We start from the raw sequence: 20312 nt of genomic DNA, 5'->3' as shown, positions 1-20312 counted from the left end.
TTGTGATGTCATGGCGTCTATCAGATACCCAACATCATAAACTGTCAGTACTAACAAAAAAAAAAATCGACAAAAGAAATTTATTTGAAAAAACAGTCCCCAAAACATTTCCTCTTTCACCAATTTATTGTAAGAAAAAAAATAAAGGGGTCCCACGACGACTCTGGACCGTCTAGAATATGGGGGGGAGACACTCAGGGAACGTATCCCCCATTTTCTAGGAGTGCGGACCCTTCATGTGAGGAGTGTGGGTGCAATGAATCTGCACTCACTCTTCTCGGGTCCACAGCAGCAGAGTCCATGTCGTAATGGTTGCTACCAAAGCTGCAATGCCCTGCTCATGAGGTAAGGGCATGCCTAATCAGGAGAACTACTGTAGAGGAAGCTCTGCTCACTGGTATATAGGTGCTCAGAGGTAATAATAGATAAAATTAGTGAGTAACCTCGGCACTCTAAATCTCCCAGACTAAGTCAGTAAGTCACAACGGATAGTAATGCAAAATCACTCTTTATTGGTCCGTATTAAGAAAAAAAATTTTTTCATAAGCATATATGTTTTTGTCCAAAACAAGTTACAAATGACATTTCGGCCTGAGCCTTCGTCAGATTGGACTTATCTGCATGTAATCATGAAAAATGACAATAATCAGTATCACATAAGAGTGAGAGAACAATAACATAAACTCGAACAATGTAGAGGTACAATTGGGATGCAGCAAAAAAATTGCAACACAGCAAGAAATGAAACACATGATACAAATGTCATAATACAGTACAAGGACAATATAGTAATGACAAATATGGGGTCAGAGTAGGCTTAGACAGCTCTGGTACGAAAGAGATGTCAATCATAAAGTAACATGTGCAGTAGGTGTAGAGCTACACTATGCATGGCAGAGCTAATGGGTAGACCGACCATAGAAAAAGAACGGAGAAAAAGTGGAGAAAAAGTGGAGAAAAAGTGGAGAAAAAATGGAGAAAAAGTGGAGAAAAAGTGGAGAAAAAGTGGAGAAAAAGTGGAGAAAAAGTGAAGAAAAAGTGGAGAAAAAGTGGAGAAAAAGTGGAGAAAAAATGGAGAAAAAAATGGAGAAAAAGTGGAGAAAAAGTGGAGAAAAAGTGGAGAAAAAATGGAGAAAAAATGGAGAAAAAGTGGAGAAAAAGTGGAGAAAAAGTGGAGAATAAGTGGAGAATAAGTGGAGAAAAAGTGGAGAAAAAGTGGAGAAAAAGTGGAGAAAAAGTGGAGAAAAAAATGGAGAAAAAGTGGAGAAAAAGTGGAGAAAAAAATGGAGAAAAAATGGAGAAAAAGTGGAGAAAAAGTGGAGAAAAAGTGGAGAAAAAAATGTAGAAAAAGTGGAGAAAAAATGTAGAAAAAGTGGAGAAAAAATGTAGAAAAAGTGGAGAAAAAAATGGAGAAAAAGTGGAGAAAAAGTGGAGAAAAAGTGGAGAAAAAAATGTAGAAAAAGTGGAGAAAAAGTGGAGAAAAAAATGGCGAAAAAGTGGAGAAAAAGTGGAGAAAAAGTGGAGAAAAAGTGGAGAAAAAGTGGAGAAAAAATGGAGAAAAAAATGTAGAAAAAGTGGAGAAAAAATGTAGAAAAAGTGGAGAAAAAATGGAGAAAAAGTGGAGAAAAAGTGGAGCACCCTTTGGTGCCTTTCATGTGGCACTAAGGGGTGCTTAGCTTTGTATTTAGCCAAAAAAATGAAAAAAAAAAATGACGTAGGGTTCCCCCTAGTTTTGTAGCCAGCTAGGGTAAAGCAGACGGCTGCAGCCTGCAGACCACAGCTGGCAACCTCATCTTGGCTGGTAATCCAAAACTGAGGGCACCCCACGCTGTTATTTTAAATTAAATAAATAATTAAAAAAAAAAACACGTAGGGGTCCCCCAAAATTGGATCACCAGCCAAGGTAAAGCAGACAGCTGGGGCCTGATATTCTCAGACTAGGGAGGTCCATGGTTATTGGACTCTCCCCAGCCTAAAAATAGCAGGCCGCAGCCGCCCCAGAAGTGGCGCATCCATTAGATGCGCCAATCCTGGTGCTTCGCCCCAGCTCATCCCGCGCCCTGGTGTGGTGGCAAACGGGGTAATATATGGGGTTAATACCAGATGTGTAATGTCACCTGGCATCAAGCCCTGGGGTTGATGAGGTCAGGCGTCTATCAGATACCCGACATCACCAACCCAGTCAGTAATAAAAAAAAAATAGACGACAAACACATTTTTATTTGAAAAAACACTCCCCAAAACATTCCCTTTTTAACCAATTTATTAGAATGAAAAACAAATCCAGGTCTGGTGTAATCCAAGGGGTTGCCATGACGATCCACACTGTCCCAGTCAATGAAGAGCAGGATGTTCCCCATTGGCTGGGAGAGCAGTGCAGTGACCTGAGCTAACATCAATGGGTCAGCCCAGGTCACTGCAGGGCATGACAAGTGCTGCTGTCAGCGAGGTACATTACCTGCGCTGATCTCCAGAACACTGAAAGCCTCTGTCACTGAGTTCAATGACCGGCGCCTTCACACCAAGTATCGCGAGAGGCCCGTGACGTCACCGCTAGTCAGTCTCAGGTCGGAAGCGAGAGGTGATGTGACAAGCGGCGGCCATGGAGGACAGTGACAGCGCTGAGGTCGGGATGGCGGGACTTCATCACCGCAGGTAAGCCGAGCGGGACCATGTGTGTGTGTGTGTGTGTGTGTGTGTGTGTGTGTGTGTGCGTGTGCGTGTGTGTGTGTGTGTGTATGTGTACATGCCGCGGGCAGGAGGGGGCGGAGCGAGCTGAGCGGGGAAGTGTGGGCTTCCTGCACGTAACTAGGATAAACATCGGGTTACTAACCAAAGCGCTTTGGTTGGATACCCGATGTTTATCTTGGTTACCAGCTTCTGGCAGGCTGCCAGCGATGGCTCCTGCACACTGTAGCTGTTAAAAGCCCTGCTTTTTGCTGCTAGAACCGTTCTCGAACGTATCTAGAACTATCGAGCTTTTGCAAAAAGCTCGAGTTCTAGTTCGATCTCGAACATCCCCCAAAATCACTCGAGCCTAGAACTGGAGAACCTCGAACCACGAACCGCGCTCAACTCTAACCATTACTAAAACTATGTTCTAATTGGAATGTCATTATCATTGTTGGCTATCTGGATGACATTGGTTTATTCTTCTGATTGAGTTTTCTCTTAATCATGTACGTACTGTACTCCAAATTCTTTTGAGAATTGTCGAATTACTTTTGGTCCCTTGAAAAAAAGGGAGCTACAGTTGAAATCAGAAGTTTACATCCACTATCTAAAAAGACACATCTGCAGGTTTGTCCGGTTTTACCGTATATTTGCCAAATGCCAGAATAATGAGAGAATGTTTTAAGGCATTTTTTATTACTTTCTGCAAAGTCAAAAGTTTACAATAATATGGGACAGCCCATATGATGATGTCATGTCTTTGGAAGCTTCTGATATGTTTATTGGCAACATCTGAGTTAATTAGAGACACACCTGTGGATGTAATTTAATGCACACCTGAAACACACTACTTCTTTGTGTAGCATAATGGGAAAGTCAAAAGAAATCAGCCAAGATCTCCAGAAGAGAATTCAAAATGGTTAGAAAGTTTATTAAACTTTTTAAACTTTATTTTTAATTTCTCTGTCTCTATAATATTGTTTCAAAAATAAGTTTTGTCCTCATGTGATGGCTCTATGACCACAGCATACTATAATAAAATACACAGTTGTACTATAATATGACTGCGCTTTGTTGGAATGACTTGCTTACTATTATTATTATTATTATTGTTTATTTATAGAGCACCATTGATTCCATGGTGCTGTACATGAGGGGGTTACATACAGAATACATGTACACGTTACAATAGACAGACTAGCACAGGGGGAAGAGGGCCCTGCCCTTGCGGGCTTACATCCTAAAGGATTTTGGGGAGGAGACAGTAGGTGGGGTGTAGGTGGGGCGGCAGCTCCGCACGGTGGTGGGGCGGCACATGGTACGATCTATCGTGCGATCGCACGAGCGATCGTACCCGACCCCGTCGTTTGTGTGTCACGAGCAAATCGCCGTCACACGTACTTCGCTGCTGAGTGACCACGTTCTGGGCGGCGAACATCCTCTTCCTGAAGGGGGAGGGACGTTCATCGTCACAGCGACGTCACACAGCCGCCGGCCAATGGAAGCGGAGGGTCGGAGATGAGCGGGACGTAAACATCCCACCCACCTCCTTCCTTCCGCATAGCCGGCTGTGCCGCGGGACGCAGGTAAGCTGTGTTCATCGTTCCCGGGGTGTCACACGGAGCGATGTGTGCTACCCCGGGTACGATGAACCACCGGCGCCATGAAAAATAAACAATTTTTTAAAAATAAGCGTCGTGTACACGACTCACGATTTGTGACCGATTCTGCGTCGCTCTGAGGTGTTACACGAGATGACGTTGTGAACGATGCCGGATGTGCGTCACGAAAACCGTGACCCTGACGATGCATCGCACGATAGATCGTCTCGTGTGACGCCCGCATTACAATTAAAACATTTGGTGGGAGAGATGGAAGTGAAACACCACCAGGAAAAATGGCAATAGCGCCGCCACATAGACTTAATCCTCTGGTCAACTCCTGCATTTCTCCTCCCATAATACTGATAATACTAACAGCTCTGACTCTTTTTTTGTTACTCCCTTTACTTTCAGGCCCAAATGTAGAAAATACATACCATGCATGTAAGACACCAATCCAATTATTCTATACTGGACTGACCGAGATAGCAGAGTTCATCACTCCACTCCCGTGTTTCTGTGATAACTTTCAAAACTGAGTATAACCCTATGAATATCTGTCATAGCATTACAATTATAGGGCCCTATAATTGCTACATATTGTTCTTCTTTTTCAAATCATCATGTTCCTCAAATTGCTTACCTGCATATGTATGTTCCAGAGTGATTTTTTTCCAGAGAGGATATCTGAAGGGTTGTGTCAATGATACTAATATTAAGATCCTTTCTACTTTTGACTTCTTCAAGGCTTTTGTCAGGTTTTTGTAAAAACCACTGAATTAGATGTTCTGAATTATTGGATGTCAAATTACATTGGAAGTACACGGTTTCTCCAGCATACGCCTGATACCGATAATGTGGGTCTTCATCTAAGCAATCTGAAAAATGTAGAATTAGCAAAAGAAAGGGTATCTTCTCATTATTAGAAGTAAAAAAAAAAAGATAGATGACAGATATACTAAGACTGGATCTACAGTGCACTATAGTGAGGATTAGTATGTTGGTGCACTATTGCACCAGTGTACAAGACAAATGGTTGGACTGGTTTAGCTTAGGCTACTTTCACACATCCGGTTTGAGCAGTGCGGCTCAATCCGGCTGTGAAACCTATGCAACGGATGCGGCGAAATCACCGCATCCTTTGCATAAGTTTTTACATGCGGCCCGTCCGTTTTTTTCCGGTTGCGGCACGCTACTGAGCATGCGCAGTGGAAGAAACCGTATGCGGCGGCCGGATGCGTTTTTTTCCGCATCGCGCCGCATCCGGCGTCCATAGGCATGCATTGAAAAATGCGCCGCAGCGGCCGGATGTGGCGCGATGCGTTTTTTTTTGCCGGAGCAAAAAACGTTGTAAGCAACGTTCCATCCGGCCGCGGCATCAGCTAAATCTGCCGCATGCGGGAAAAACCGGACCGAACGCAAGCCCATGCGGCACAATACGGCACTAATGTAAGTCTATGCAAAAAAAAAGCAACCGGCGGCAAAAAAAAACGGTTGCGGTTTTTCTGCAGAGCGCCGTATTGTGCAGCACTGCAATAACCGGATGTGTGAAAGTAGCCTTAGCCTCCCTTCACCTTACTGCAGGGGCTGTGCTCATGAGTCCACTAAATGTTGGTGAATAACTGATAGTCTGGCTCGATATTTAAAGTAGAAACCCACTAGAGAGGTTTGTCTATACTGGCTATATATACCCTAAGTGATATCACCCACCGCTAGGAAGTGCCTTTTTGTTCTTTGCAAGTTGGGGCATCCACACTATGTGGAGGCTAAGGGTACTTTCACACATCCGGATTTTTGCTCTGCGGCACAATACGGCGTTCTGCAGAAAAACCGCAACCGGCTTTTGTAACGCCGATTGCGGGTTTTTTTGCATTGACTTACATTAGTGCCGCATTGTGCCGCAGGGGCTTGCGTTCGGTCCGGTTTTTGCCGCATGCGGCAGATGTAGCCGATGCGGCGGCCGGATCGAACGTTCCCTGCAACGTTTTTTGCTCCGGCAAAAAACACCGCATCGCGCCGCATCCGGCCGCTGCGGCGCATTTTTCAATGCATCCCTATGGAGGCCGGATGCGGCGCGATGCGGAAAAAACCGCATCCGGTCGCCGCATGCGGTATTTTCCACTGCGCATGCTCAGTAGCATGCCGCAACCGGAAAAAACCGGACCGGCCGCATGTAAAAACTTATGCAAAGGATGCGGTGTTTTCACCGCATCCGTTGCATAGTTTTCACAGCCGGATTGAGCCGCAGGGCTCAAACCGGATGTGTGAAAGTAGCCTTATATGACGCCAGCGCAAAGAAATAGAACAGGACATAATTGCTTGGAATCATTAACCGAATGGATCCTCACTAGTCTGTTATCTCAGACAGGGGCAGACATACCAATGATCCAACCTTTTCAGCTATACAGGGGCCCAAAAGATGAGGAGGACATTTACAATTCCAAAGCAGGAGGAATTGTGCATTATGATGAGCTATTGGGCAGCAATGGGCCCTTATACTGTCCTTGCACGGGGGCCCTCATTTGTCTGTGTCCACCAGTCATATGAAATGATAACAAGTTGTCAGTGTGGCGCCCCTGACCTGGTCAGGCACCACTGAGTACTGCACCCATGCTGGGGACAGTACAATACAGGTAATCCAGAAGGCTGACCGAGGTGTGACTACACAGGCGCATAGTGATCAGGTCTCACACATGTACCTATGAGAGGACCCCTGGGGATCCCAGGAGGGGGAAAAGCCTTCACCTCCACTGGAATAGTGGAGGGGGCCAAAAGCCTCCATCTCCTCTCAAGGGGTGTGGTAAGAGAGCCTGGTTGCTAGGTGGCGTAGGCAAGAACAGGAGAGGAGGAGCAGTGAGCCGGTTCAGTGCAGAGCAGAGTCCAGGGAGCTCCGAAGGGAGCAGACCCTACCCCTGGGGCTGTTGCAGTCTGACAGCGTCCGCGCAGTGACTACCGACGGGGGAGAACGGTCACCTAGGAGTGCTACCCGAAACCCATCTCCAGCTAGAGTGAGAGCACAGAGTGGGAAGTAAGGAGACTGCTAGGGAGAACCAGGCCCAAACGGGCGGCAGATCCCGGAGCGGGGATAGATCCACCTTTCCTTGCTAAACCTGCCGGTGTGGGGCCCTCAAAGCCCACACCACAACACCTAAAAGCCGCAGCCACGTAGCCACAGTTAGGGCCCATAGTTCACAGGAGGCAAGTAGCTGGAGTGATCTGGCCCAGGCAACAAGCAAACGGCAAACGAAGGGGAGAGAGGCTTCAGCAACTTCCCTGGGTGACCCCCATAGGGACTAAAAGTCGGGGTTACCCCAAACCACCAAGGGCTAAGGAAGGCGAGTTGGTAGTCACCATCAGAAGTCAGCCTGAAGGATACCTGGTTCCAGCCTGGTTCATCCCAGCTACGCCCGGGTTACTCACCCTGCCATCTGAAGTGAGTAAAACCCCTGAAAGACATTCTGCGTGTGTGGAGTTATTCTGCGCCTTGTGGTTCCACGCACCTACACAGGGTCCTGGGGCTAGCCTCACTCTCAGGAGGCTATTCCAACTAACTGCACTCACCATCAGCCCCAGGCGTCCCTCAACCTGCAGTGGCGGTCCCCACTGACCGCAATTCTGAGAGTGGCGTCACGACAATCCTAAAAGAAGATCTCCTACCTGTGACAAGATCCAGACAGCCGAGTGGAGTCCCTGAAGGTAATGCACCGACACAACACCTGTGGGGCTTCACACCTGGCGTCACGAACAGGATAAGGACTAGACCTGTTCAGACAGGTGACCATGTGCCTGGGCGGTCCGCTTGAAAAATTGGAAGCGCCGCCATATTGCCACCATGAAAAGCGCGCTGAAAAACAACAGCAGCCCGCGCTGGGAGAAGTTACCGCCCACGAAGAGGTGTGGCTACCCAGAGATCCCCTGCAGAGTTCTGACCTCGCTTGTGAAGAGAGCGGAAGCGTCCAGAGACGGCGGAACGGAAAAGAAGCCAGCAGCTTGTTGCTAGAGAAAATGGCGTCTGAATGCAGAGACCCGGAGCCAGGCTCCGCTGCCTGGTGGTGTCGGGAGCTCGCCGAGTTCTGCGATCAACTGGAGGCCAGGGTCGGAAGGCTGATCAGAGAGGGACGTGCGGAGTTCCTGGGAATGACCGCGGCGGTGCAGGCCTATGAAGAGAGAGCCGCGCGCCGAGTGCCAGACCGGGCGGTGACGATTCAGACCCCGATGCTGCCACCGATGGGTGAGTCCAGTGATGCCCCTGCCCGCGCGAGTGCCCCGACCCTTGCTGCCACGCCCGCGGTCCCTGAAGAGGCGTCCGGCGCGGCGACGCTGAAGCAGGCCGCAGCCACGCCAGGTGCAGCCCGCCAAGCCCAGGCCGCCGCAGCGATGCCCTGCTCGGCTCACCAAGACCCGGTCCCTGCAGCAACGCCCAGCCCGGCCCGCAAAGATCCGGCTGCCGCCGCGACCCTAATCCACGCCGCAGGCGTAACGCTGACCCAGGCCGCCGCCATGCTAGGCCCGGCCCGCCAAGCCCAGACCGCGGCAGCAACGCCCAGTCCGTCCCGCCAAGAACCGGCTACGGTAGCGATGCCCGCTGAGGCTCCGGCTACGACAGAAACGCCAATCCAGGCCGCCGCCATGCCAGGCGCGGCCCGCCAAGACCAGGCCGCCGCCATGCCAGGCGCGGCCCGCCAAGACCAGGCCGCCGCCATATCGGGCGCGGCCCGCCAAGATAAGAAAGTATCACCGTTTACCCCGGCCTGCAAGGCCAGAGCAGACACCGCTCCCCAGTCCAAGGAGGTCCCTGCTAGGAAGACTACGCTGGGGGAGGACCCCGAATACTGGCAGCTGAAGGCTGACCTGGAGGCCAAGTTCCCACAGGAGATGGTGGACCGGTACATGCTCCCTCCGCATACCCCCAAGAGGATTCCGGCAACCCCTGCAGCAACCACGCCAAAGAGTCCCCCGCCTGGGCCTGCTGATGAAAGTCCATCCCCAGCACTGCCACCAAAGGAGTGCTCAGAAGAACTAAGGGGGAGGGGAGGCCAGGAAACTGAGGAGCTGACTCAGGAGCCACCAGCAGTGGATCCATGCCCAGAGCCGGAGATGTTGCCATATTCCCGCTGGGATGAAGAAGACTTAACACCGTCTGCTGAGGAAGATCTGCCCAAAAGCCTCACCTGGGAGCTTGTAAGCTGTACCTCGCAGAATCCAGTCCGCAAGACACGGCGCCGTAGCAGAACCCAATCTTTCCCTGCACCGCCATCCCCAGAGCAGAGAGAAGTCACGGCCAGAGACCTAGAAGAAAAACGGTTCCTGAGAAGAGCCAAAGCACAGGTCAGAGGACCCCTTTGTAGAGGAATTGTGGAAGACTTTAGCCTGAAGTCAGGATACGGATTCATCGTTGCACCTGGTATAAAGGAAGGTATCTTCGTCAACAGAAGAGACGTGAGAGCTCATTTGCCCAGAGGACATCCTGGAAGAAATCTGCGAACAGGAGACACAGTGCAATTTACCATGCATCAAGGAGAAAGAGGCTGGTATGCGCTTGATGTTACGCCATGTCCTAAAGAAAAAGAAACAGACACAGAGGAAGAAAGGAAAGATAGAGAAAGAACAGACAAAGAACCTACTGACGAGACTACCACAGATGAAGAAAGAGGTCAAGGAAGCAACAGGTGCCGCAGCCCTACAGGCCCAAGCCCTGGTGAGGAGGAATCCATGTAAATAACATAAGAAATACAGCAAGTTACCAGTTTTGAAGTTTTGCAACGTTTTAAAGTTTAAGTATGTGCCCACATAAACTAATGTGAGAAATGAACCTTAAGGCTATGAACTGGCTATAGCCACAAACTCTCGCAGTGTAAATAGTTACACCAGAGGGCACCACCACCACCAGAGCCAGCCTGTTTAGGGGCTTGGCTCGTCTGCAACCAGGGAGCACGTCCGTATATAGGGCCTTGGCTCACCTGCGACCAGAGAGCATGCCTGTTTATGGGGCCTGGCTCTCCACCACAAAGAGGGTACCTGGTCAGCACCAACTGTGAAGGCCGCCTCTGGATCCTGCCAGAAGAGGCTGAAGGCGCGGATCCACCAGGCCAGGTATACCCTGAAGACCACCAGACCATGAAAGCCGCCTCTACATCCTGCCAGAAGTGGCTGAAGGCGCGGCCAACGTGAAAGGGTTTTGGGTGGGTTAACGGACTTGTGGGTGGAGGGTGGTGATGTATGGTACCTGGTGGTTTTAAAAATGTTTTACATGTTTTAATGTTTTATGCATTTAAAATGTTGTCTTGCAGCCCGAGGACGTGCTGGTGATAACTAAGGGGGAATGTGGCGCCCCTGACCTGGTCAGGCACCACTGAGTACTGCACCCATGCTGGGGACAGTACAATACAGGTAATCCAGAAGGCTGACCGAGGTGTGACTACACAGGCGCATAGTGATCAGGTCTCACACATGTACCTATGAGAGGACCCCTGGGGATCCCAGGAGGGGGAAAAGCCTTCACCTCCACTGGAATAGTGGAGGGGGCCAAAAGCCTCCATCTCCTCTCAAGGGGTGTGGTAAGAGAGCCTGGTTGCTAGGTGGCGTAGGCAAGAACAGGAGAGGAGGAGCAGTGAGCCGGTTCAGTGCAGAGCAGAGTCCAGGGAGCTCCGAAGGGAGCAGACCCTACCCCTGGGGCTGTTGCAGTCTGACAGCGTCCGCGCAGTGACTACCGACGGGGGAGAACGGTCACCTAGGAGTGCTACCCGAAACCCATCTCCAGCTAGAGTGAGAGCACAGAGTGGGAAGTAAGGAGACTGCTAGGGAGAACCAGGCCCAAACGGGCGGCAGATCCCGGAGCGGGGATAGATCCACCTTTCCTTGCTAAACCTGCCGGTGTGGGGCCCTCAAAGCCCACACCACAACACCTAAAGCCGCAGCCACGTAGCCACAGTTAGGGCCCATAGTTCACAGGAGGCAAGTAGCTGGAGTGATCTGGCCCAGGCAACAAGCAAACGGCAAACGAAGGGGAGAGAGGCTTCAGCAACTTCCCTGGGTGACCCCCATAGGGACTAAAAGTCGGGGTTACCCCAAACCACCAAGGGCTAAGGAAGGCGAGTTGGTAGTCACCATCAGAAGTCAGCCTGAAGGATACCTGGTTCCAGCCTGGTTCATCCCAGCTACGCCCGGGTTACTCACCCTGCCATCTGAAGTGAGTAAAACCCCTGAAAGACATTCTGCGTGTGTGGAGTTATTCTGCGCCTTGTGGTTCCACGCACCTACACAGGGTCCTGGGGCTAGCCTCACTCTCAGGAGGCTATTCCAACTAACTGCACTCACCATCAGCCCCAGGCGTCCCTCAACCTGCAGTGGCGGTCCCCACTGACCGCAATTCTGAGAGTGGCGTCACGACAATCCTAAAAGAAGATCTCCTACCTGTGACAAGATCCAGACAGCCGAGTGGAGTCCCTGAAGGTAATGCACCGACACAACACCTGTGGGGCTTCACACAGCTATGTCCTTGCATATTCTGGCAGAGGCAGCATAATATAGAAAAAGCACTGAAAGTAACAAACAGTGCATGATATGTTTTAAGACGTCTAATTAGCTATGAAAGCATAGCTGCTCCTCTTGAGAATCACACTGAGTGGCTCTTATGCAAGCTTGATTAACATCCAATACGCCGAGCATAGTATGTCATGAGCAGGTGCCCTCAGGCAATATGCAGGAGAAGCTGAAGCCTGTATATCCTACTTTACTGTGCATGCACCAATTTCCCTTAGCGGTGGCTTATGACAGCATATTCAGCCTGGAGTTGGAGGACTTGCCTTTTGTCATGCTAGATTTGGAGAAGCACCAAGCAAATGGTTAAAGGAAAGGGAAACTCTGCATCTAGGGGAGAGGGAGATGGTGACCCCTGACCAAACCTACCGCTGGCCCCTGGGGTCCATCATCACCCTAGATAGGTTCTGCACCTATGTGCCAAGCTGGATACCTGACCTTAGGATGACCCTAGAGCTGAGCCCTAGATAGGAAACAGGTGGGATGAGCTCTTTGTCAACCCCATTAAACACTAAGGAAGACACAGTGAGAACACACCACACACATGGTTAAACACATGAACAACTTATCTCCAGATGCCTGAGGAAGAAGTTCAGCAAAGAGCAGCAACAATTCTACAGATGAATGCAAGCCACATGCTTGCATCCAGAGTCTGTGAAAGAACTGAATATCACCAGCACAAGTCCAGTGAAAATGAGAGCATTTAAACCCAAAGGGAAGTACAGATGATGGGCAGCTGAAGAGAAGAGGAGCTCTGCAGGGTCCTAATGGGAAAACAATGAAAACCCAGCAGAGGAGATACCTAGTACACTGAATACAGACAGCAGGATCAATAAAACGTCAAGAAGCATTTTGCACAGACAAACACTGTGAACTTCTATTGCTGGACACCACAGGACTGTCTGTCACCCGAGACCCACCCATGACACCTTTGTGGCATATCAGAGGAGCATCTGCAGATCCATGACTACCTCCTGGTCATTAGAGTATAGCAGTTTGTAAAGTAATTTTTTCAGATTATGCTGTGTCCCGCAAAATATAGAAAGACACTGCTACCATTCTGGATTACAGGCTGGCGGTGGTTTGGGAGCCTAAATAATACTAGTCTAGCAGGACTTTTCCTATGAACCCATGAAGTATAGTGGGATCAGGCTGCTTAGTTTACAATATCATAGTGATAATGTGAGCAGTATATATTTCTTATGTAGAATCCTTGTATTTGTGTGGTTTGGCAGAGAGCGTGCTTACAGTTGCACTGTTATCCCTCATTGAATACCCTGTATGTTAAGTCTTCCTCTTTTACTGCATTGCGGTTCCAGTGCATTGTAATATTTCAGAATAAATATAGGCGAAAGTGCGTTGGCTTTAACCCTAGGTTATATCGTCTTGAAAAATCATTACTGTGAATTCCCATGGCACCATTTTGTTTATATTATTTTACTTTTAGTAATAACCTGTAGAGATCCATTATAACCCTGGTGTATGTATGGACACTGACAGAAAAAGGCTAGAACAATATATGGGCCTCTTTGCAGCCCAGTAGCTCATCATAATGCATAATTACACCTGTTTTGGAGGTGGAATTGTTCCCCATTAGCTGTAAAGGCCCCGTTACACGCAACTGACTCGCCCACCCCAGGGCTATGGGACACCCGGTGCCGGGCCGGACTAGTCCGGTGGTAGTCAGTGGTGGCTGGGCCCGGCTCCGTGGCCCTGGTGGGTGTCAGTTGAATATGTGGCTTTCTTGTTAATGGTTGTGTTCGTGACGCCACCTGTGGTATGCGGCTAATAAGCCGCCGCTGCTGTGTGAGGCCACCGGGATGATGTGATGGCAGCTATGGTGGTACTGCTCCCCACAGGTGGAGCAATGCCCGGGGCACAGTTGGTGCTTGTGAATGTCTATGCAGCTGAAATAACAGAGACCACTTCAAGGGTGCAGTTCAAGTTCTTTACTCACACTTCTTGTCACAGCTGTAGGGACCCTTGGACTGCTGGGACCACTGTCAGGGACCTCCGCCGTTTCTGGGTGATTTTGAGAGTGAAAGCCGGTGCCTTTCTCTTAGTGTCTCTTTCTTCTGCTGTCTTCCTTAGCCTTGCCTTTGTTAGGTTGGACCTGGCTTGGCCTCCACTACAGCCTCCAGGCTGGGGGGTCACCTGTCGGCTGATTACCCCTTTTCTGGAAGTCCGCTATGGGTTCTGGCCCTGGGAGCTTACAACGTCCCTGGGCCTCGGTTTTTACTGTTTGGAGATGATCTTTGCACTCCTCCAGTCTCTAGGGACCGTCCCCTGTCGCAGCTTTATCCCTCCACCGATGTTACTGTGGAACAGGCCACCGCAGCCTACAACTACCCGTGGCACTTCTAGGGCCCTCTCTCCTTGGTACCTCTAGGCCTGCTCGTGATACTTCCAGGACTACCCGCGGCCCTGCGACTCCTTCTGTCTCCTACGTGGTGTCACCTGGACCTCTGGGTCCCAGGGTCTTCACCAGGAAGCGTCTCCTTCTGTTTCTCTGCTCCTGTCTGACTTGGAGCTTTCTTTCCTTCTTTCTTTCTTTCTTTCTTTCTTTCCTCCTTGCCTGCCTCCAGCAGGCCTCCTCCTCCCTCCTTTCTCTCGTTCTTCTTCCCCAGCTACATGCTGGCTCCTCACACTCTCACTCTCTGAGGTAAACTGACTTCACTAGACCTTCCTATCTGTGTCTGCTCTCTTTCGGCTCCTCCCACCTCCCAGTTGCTAAGCTGTAACCTATAGGAGCAGGGATGGGTCTTACGGCCCCTCCCAGCATACAGCATGGGAGGGTTGCCTGCCACTTTCCCTGGTCCTAGTATGTACCTAACAATGGGTGTAGTGTGGATTTACCAGGGGACCGGAGTTCACTCTCTTCCTCTCCCAGAATGGGGCATCACACCGCTGGTGGGGTGCAATGACCTGTGGCGACGGAAGCCTCAGGGGCGCCACACTCCCCCACAGCAAATCCCAGCACGTCCTCGGGCTGAAAAACAACAAAAACATGTGGAAGAACTGCAAAACATTTTTGGTATGCAAAACATAAAACAATAAAACATTTCTTCCCTTTATGGGAGGCACATGAAAGTAAACGTTGCAAACTTCTTATAAAGAAAAACTCTAAGTGTGCACTTCCAGTCCATTGCACGGTTTGGGCACATCCCCCATAATTCTGGTAGGGGGCACAACAGGTGCAACTAATTACATTTCTGGCTACAACAAGTCCAGTAGCCTGGCAGTTCGTTTCTTTCAATCAACAATAATTGGACAAAATCAACCAGCCATTAAGTCCAATGGCCTGGTTACATAGGACACATAAACAACATACCAGCCACTAAGTCCAGTGGCCTGGTATGACATGACACATACACTTTCACCGGGGCCCACATTCCAGTTCAGTGGCCCGGTAACACATAACATGGGGGGTGACGTCTTCAAAAAGCATTAGGGGCAGTACAGCAGGATAGGGTGTCATCTTCGAAAAGAATGAGGGGCAAAACACAAGGGACTTCTTCAAAAAGAATGAGGGGCAGACAGGGGCTATGTACAGTTCAGCATCTCTTCATCTTCTTTACTCTCGAGGGTAGATATCAGGGTCCCACTCCGGCATGGCTCCTGGCAGCAGGTATGCCGACGAGATCATCGTCTGGGTCCCCTGGGCGCTGGTCCCTGACCTTCTGCGCTGTGCTGCAGCCTGGATTGGAGTGGGGCTGCTTGTAGGTGTTGTACGGCGTTGCTGCAGAGGGCTGCTTGTCTGCAGGGGGCTGTTGCTGTGGTCTCTAGGGCCCTGCTTTGGCCGGGCTCCCTGCATCACACACGCCATGGAGATCCTGGTCTGCGTCTCCTGAGTGGCTGTCGCAGGACCTCTGCTCGGTTCTGTGGCCTGGGTCTGCCTTGAGGTGGTGCTGCTGCTTGGAGAGATGCTGCGCTCTTGTGCTGTGCGGCGCCACTCTGGCTCTTCTGGGGCCGCTTCTTCCCGCAGAATATGCGCATGCAGCGCGTACCATCCACGGTCCCCCATCAGCCGGGTATACTCCATCACATCACCCGGCCTGGCATCGCGCCCTGGGTGGCCTCTGGGCAGGTGCTCCTCAATGTCTCTCCGGGCCACAAACACGTCTTTGCCCAGGCCAGGCTCCCGGATGAAGCCCCAGCCGCCTTTCGGCCGGAAATCAACTACGGTGCCCCGTCTTACTGGGCACTCGGTTCCCTTCAGGGCCTTCCTGACCTCTTCTTTGGAGGCCAGATTGGCGACTTCTCGGGCCCTTCGTTTCTCTTCCCGGAGTTCCCGCTCCCTCTGGTACACGACCACCAGCCTCCGGCACGTCATCTCGTTGGCCAGGGGAGTTTCCTTGGGGAGCAGCGGCCGCTGCAGTCCCCTGGTTTCTATGGGCGCTGCGTCCCAATTCACTCCCGGGGATGCCATTCCCAGGAGGCTCACAGGGGGACTCGGCAGGGGGCCCACTAGTTGTTCAGGGTTCACCCCACCCCAGGCCCCGTCTGCGGGGGTCTCAAGCAGGCCTCCGGTGCCCCACCGGGCGTCAGCGGGGCTGGCGGGGAAGGCCAGGGGGTCGGTGAGGAGGCTGGTCGGGGGCGCGTGGCGGGGCCATGGGTCCGGACGGATCGGGGGTTCATTTAGCTCACCCGGTTGCTGCTCCGCGGCATCCATCCACTGGCCCAGGCCTTCCGGTATCAGCGGTGTTTCTCTCTGCCGGTCCGCTTCCACCTCCACGCTGCTCAGCCTCCGGGCCAGGACTCGCATTTCCTCTCTCAGCAGGTCCAGCTCGGGATCCACTCTTCCGGTCCCTGGTGCACCTTGCTGCAGCTCCTCCGCTATGCTACCGACCTGGGGAATGCTGCCTGGAACACTGCTCGGGTGCTCGACTACGCCACTCGGCTGCACCCTTTCCCTTCTTGGAGGCGGGGCCGGAGGCTGCACTAGTAGCTGGCGCCAGACTGGCGCCCAGCCCATCACGGCCGGCATCACTCCGCTTGCGATGAGGTACATTTTCTTTATCTGCTGGTCTGGCTTTTAAACTCTTTCTGCCAGCCGGCCAGCTTATTTGGTCGCCACTTCTTTTTCTTCCGCTTTCTATGGCGGGCACCGCTTCGCGTGCTTTTCTTGGACAAGGGGGCGGGGCTTCTCTTCGCGCCCTTTCTTCTTGCACGCCCCCCTTCTTCCCGCTCTCAGCTGCGCTAATGGCGGCGGTTTCTCAGTAAAGTACACAGTCTGTCACACGGTTCTTCAGGCGCACAGTACCCGGTTAGACCGGGCACGAAATCCTGTTCCTGACGCCAAAGTTGACTCGCCCACCCCAGGGCTATGGGACACCCGGTGCCGAGCCGGACTAGTCCGGTGGTAGTCAGTGGTGGCTGGGCCCGGCTCCGTGGCCCTGGTGGGTGTCAGTTGAATATGTGGCTTGCTTGTTAATGGTTGTGTTCGTGACGCCACCTGTGGTATGCGGCTAATAAGCCGCCGCTGCTGTGTGAGGCCACCGGGATGATGTGATGGCAGCTATGGTGGTACTGTTCCCCACAGGTGGAGCAATGCCCGGGGCACAGTTGGTGCTTGTGAATGTCTATGCAGCTGAAATAACAGAGACCACTTCAAGGGTGCAGTTCAAGTTCTTTACTCACACTTCTTGTCACAGCTGTAGGGACCCTTGGACTGCTGGGACCACTGTCAGGGACCTCCGCCGTTTCTGGGTGATTTTGAGAGTGAAAGCCAGTGCCTTTCTCTTAGTGTCTCTTTCTTCTGCTGTCTTCCTTAGCCTTGCCTTTGTTAGGTTGGACCTGGCTTGGCCTCCACTACAGCCTCCAGGCTGGGGGGTCACCTGTCGGCTGATTACTAGTGATGAGCGAGTACTAAAAAGCTCGGGTGCTCGAAGCTCGGGCCGAGCCTCCCAAGATACTCGTGTACTCGGCCCGAGCAACGAGCCCAATGTTATCCTATGGGAGACCCGAGTATTTTTGTGAAATGACCTCCCGGCAGCATGGAGAAACCCTAAAAATGTCACAAAAGTCTCAGAAGAGTGCTCAAATGACATGGCAACAGCATGGGGAAGACCCCTTGAAGCATTTATCACTCAAAAGTCACAGCTGTGAACAATTTTGTCCGCGTTTTACGCCATTTTTACGGACTCACCAGAAAACCTTCCAAAATGACCCCAAAATGATTTTTCATGGCGGAAATGTTAAGGGCACATACCCAATAGTGAGATAGATCTGGTGTATGTTACTTTTTGAGATCAATACATGAAAGATTTTACGTGAAAACATTGTGTGGCACTCCGATGTCCCTGAGAAGAGACGTACATGAAGGCCTCTTGAGTCTAATGTGCCCATTTTGAGGAAGTGAGTCTTTGTAGTATTTTCCTTTGCCAGGGCAGTCCTAAATTGTGAGGTTCACCAATGCCCCTGCATACAGACGTGCATGAGGGCCTCAAAACATTAAGTGTCCATTGTCAGGAAGTGGGTGTATTATAGTATAGCCCTTAGGCAGGGCAGCCAAAAATTGGGAGGCTCCACATTGTCCCTGGGTAGAGACGTGCATGATGGCCTTTAAACCTGAAGTGCCCATTGTAAGGAAGTGGGTCTATTTCAGTATAGCCCTTTGCCAGGGCAGCCAAAAATTGGGAGGCTCCACATTGTCCCTGGGTAGAGACGTGCATGAGGGCCTCAAAACATTAAGTGTCCATTGTCAGGAAGTGGGTGTATTATAGTATAGCCCTTAGGCAGGGCAGCCAAAAATTGGGAGGCTCCACATTGTCCCTGGGTAGAGACGTGCATGATGGCCTTTAAACCTGAAGTGCCCATTGTAAGGAAGTGGGTCTATTTCAGTATAGCCCTTTGCCAGGGCAGCCAAAAATTGGGAGGCTCCACATTGTCCCTGGGTAGAGACGTGCATGAGGGCCTCAAAACATTAAGTGTCCATTGTCAGGAAGTGGGTGTATTATAGTATAGCCCTTAGGCAGGGCAGCCAAAAATTGGGAGGCTCCACATTGTCCCTGGGTAGAGACGTGCATGATGGCCTTTAAACCTGAAGTGCCCATTGTAAGGAAGTGGGTCTATTTCAGTATAGCCCTTTGCCAGGGCAGCCAAAAATTGGGAGGCTCCACATTGTCCCTGGGTAGAGACGTGCATGAGGGCCTCAAAACATTAAGTGTCCATTGTCAGGAAGTGGGTGTATTATAGTATAGCCCTTAGGCAGGGCAGCCAAAAATTGGGAGGCTCCACATTGTCCCTGGGTAGAGACGTGCATGATGGCCTTTAAACCTGAAGTGCCCATTGTAAGGAAGTGGGTCTATTTCAGTATAGCCCTTTGCCAGGGCAGCCAAAAATTGGGAGGCTCCACATTGTCCCTGGGTAGAGACGTGCATGAGGGCCTCAAAACATTAAGTGTCCATTGTCAGGAAGTGGGTGTATTATAGTATAGCCCTTAGGCAGGGCAGCCAAAAATTGGGAGGCTCCACATTGTCCCTGGGTAGAGACGTGCATGATGGCCTTTAAACCTGAAGTGCCCATTGTAAGGAAGTGGGTCTATTTCAGTATAGCCCTTTGCCAGGGCAGCCAAAAATTGGGAGGCTCCACATTGTCCCTGGGTAGAGACGTGCATGAGGGCCTCAAAACATTAAGTGTCCATTGTCAGGAAGTGGGTGTATTATAGTATAGCCCTTAGGCAGGGCAGCCAAAAATTGGGAGGCTCCACATTGTCCCTGGGTAGAGACGTGCATGATGGCCTTTAAACCTGAAGTGCCCATTGTAAGGAAGTGGGTCTATTTCAGTATAGCCCTTTGCCAGGGCAGCCAAAAATTGGGAGGCTCCACATTGTCCCTGGGTAGAGACGTGCATGAGGGCCTCAAAACATTAAGTGTCCATTGTCAGGAAGTGGGTGTATTATAGTATAGCCCTTAGGCAGGGCAGCCAAAAATTGGGAGGCTCCACATTGTCCCTGGGTAGAGACGTGCATGATGGCCTTTAAACCTGAAGTGCCCATTGTAAGGAAGTGGGTCTATTTCAGTATAGCCCTTTGCCAGGGCAGCCAAAAATTGGGAGGCTCCACATTGTCCCTGGGTAGAGACGTGCATGAGGGCCTCAAAACATTAAGTGTCCATTGTCAGGAAGTGGGTGTATTATAGTATAGCCCTTAGGCAGGGCAGCCAAAAATTGGGAGGCTCCACATTGTCCCTGGGTAGAGACGTGCATGATGGCCTTTAAACCTGAAGTGCCCATTGTAAGGAAGTGGGTCTATTTCAGTATAGCCCTTTGCCAGGGCAGCCAAAAATTGGGAGGCTCCACATTGTCCCTGGGTAGAGACGTGCATGAGGGCCTCAAAACATTAAGTGTCCATTGTCAGGAAGTGGGTGTATTATAGTATAGCCCTTAGGCAGGGCAGCCAAAAATTGGGAGGCTCCACATTGTCCCTGGGTAGAGACGTGCATGATGGCCTTTAAACCTGAAGTGCCCATTGTAAGGAAGTGGGTCTATTTCAGTATA

At 50.9% G+C, this 20312-nt stretch overlaps 1 protein-coding gene across 2 annotated transcripts in view; it reads right to left on the bottom strand.

Moving 5' to 3' along the window:
- The window catches only part of LOC142291730 (interleukin-18 receptor accessory protein-like), a 77290-nt gene that overhangs the window by 38099 nt on the left and 18879 nt on the right, over positions 1–20312 (bottom strand). Inside the window, exon 2 of one of the 2 annotated variants that reach the window (XM_075336476.1) lies at positions 4918–5152. The exons of the other annotated variant lie outside the window; for it this stretch is intronic. Within the exon in view, the coding sequence (XP_075192591.1) occupies positions 4918–5152 (235 nt within the window). The remainder of the gene's footprint in view (positions 1–4917; positions 5153–20312) is intronic. 2 annotated transcript variants of the gene reach the window in all.

This window comes from Anomaloglossus baeobatrachus, chromosome 2 (assembly GCF_048569485.1).
Source record: "Anomaloglossus baeobatrachus isolate aAnoBae1 chromosome 2, aAnoBae1.hap1, whole genome shotgun sequence".
In the NCBI taxonomy this organism is placed as follows: Eukaryota; Metazoa; Chordata; class Amphibia; order Anura; family Aromobatidae; genus Anomaloglossus; species Anomaloglossus baeobatrachus.
The sequence above is the reverse complement of the archived record's forward strand: the minus strand, read 5'-3'. Positions and strand labels throughout refer to the sequence as shown.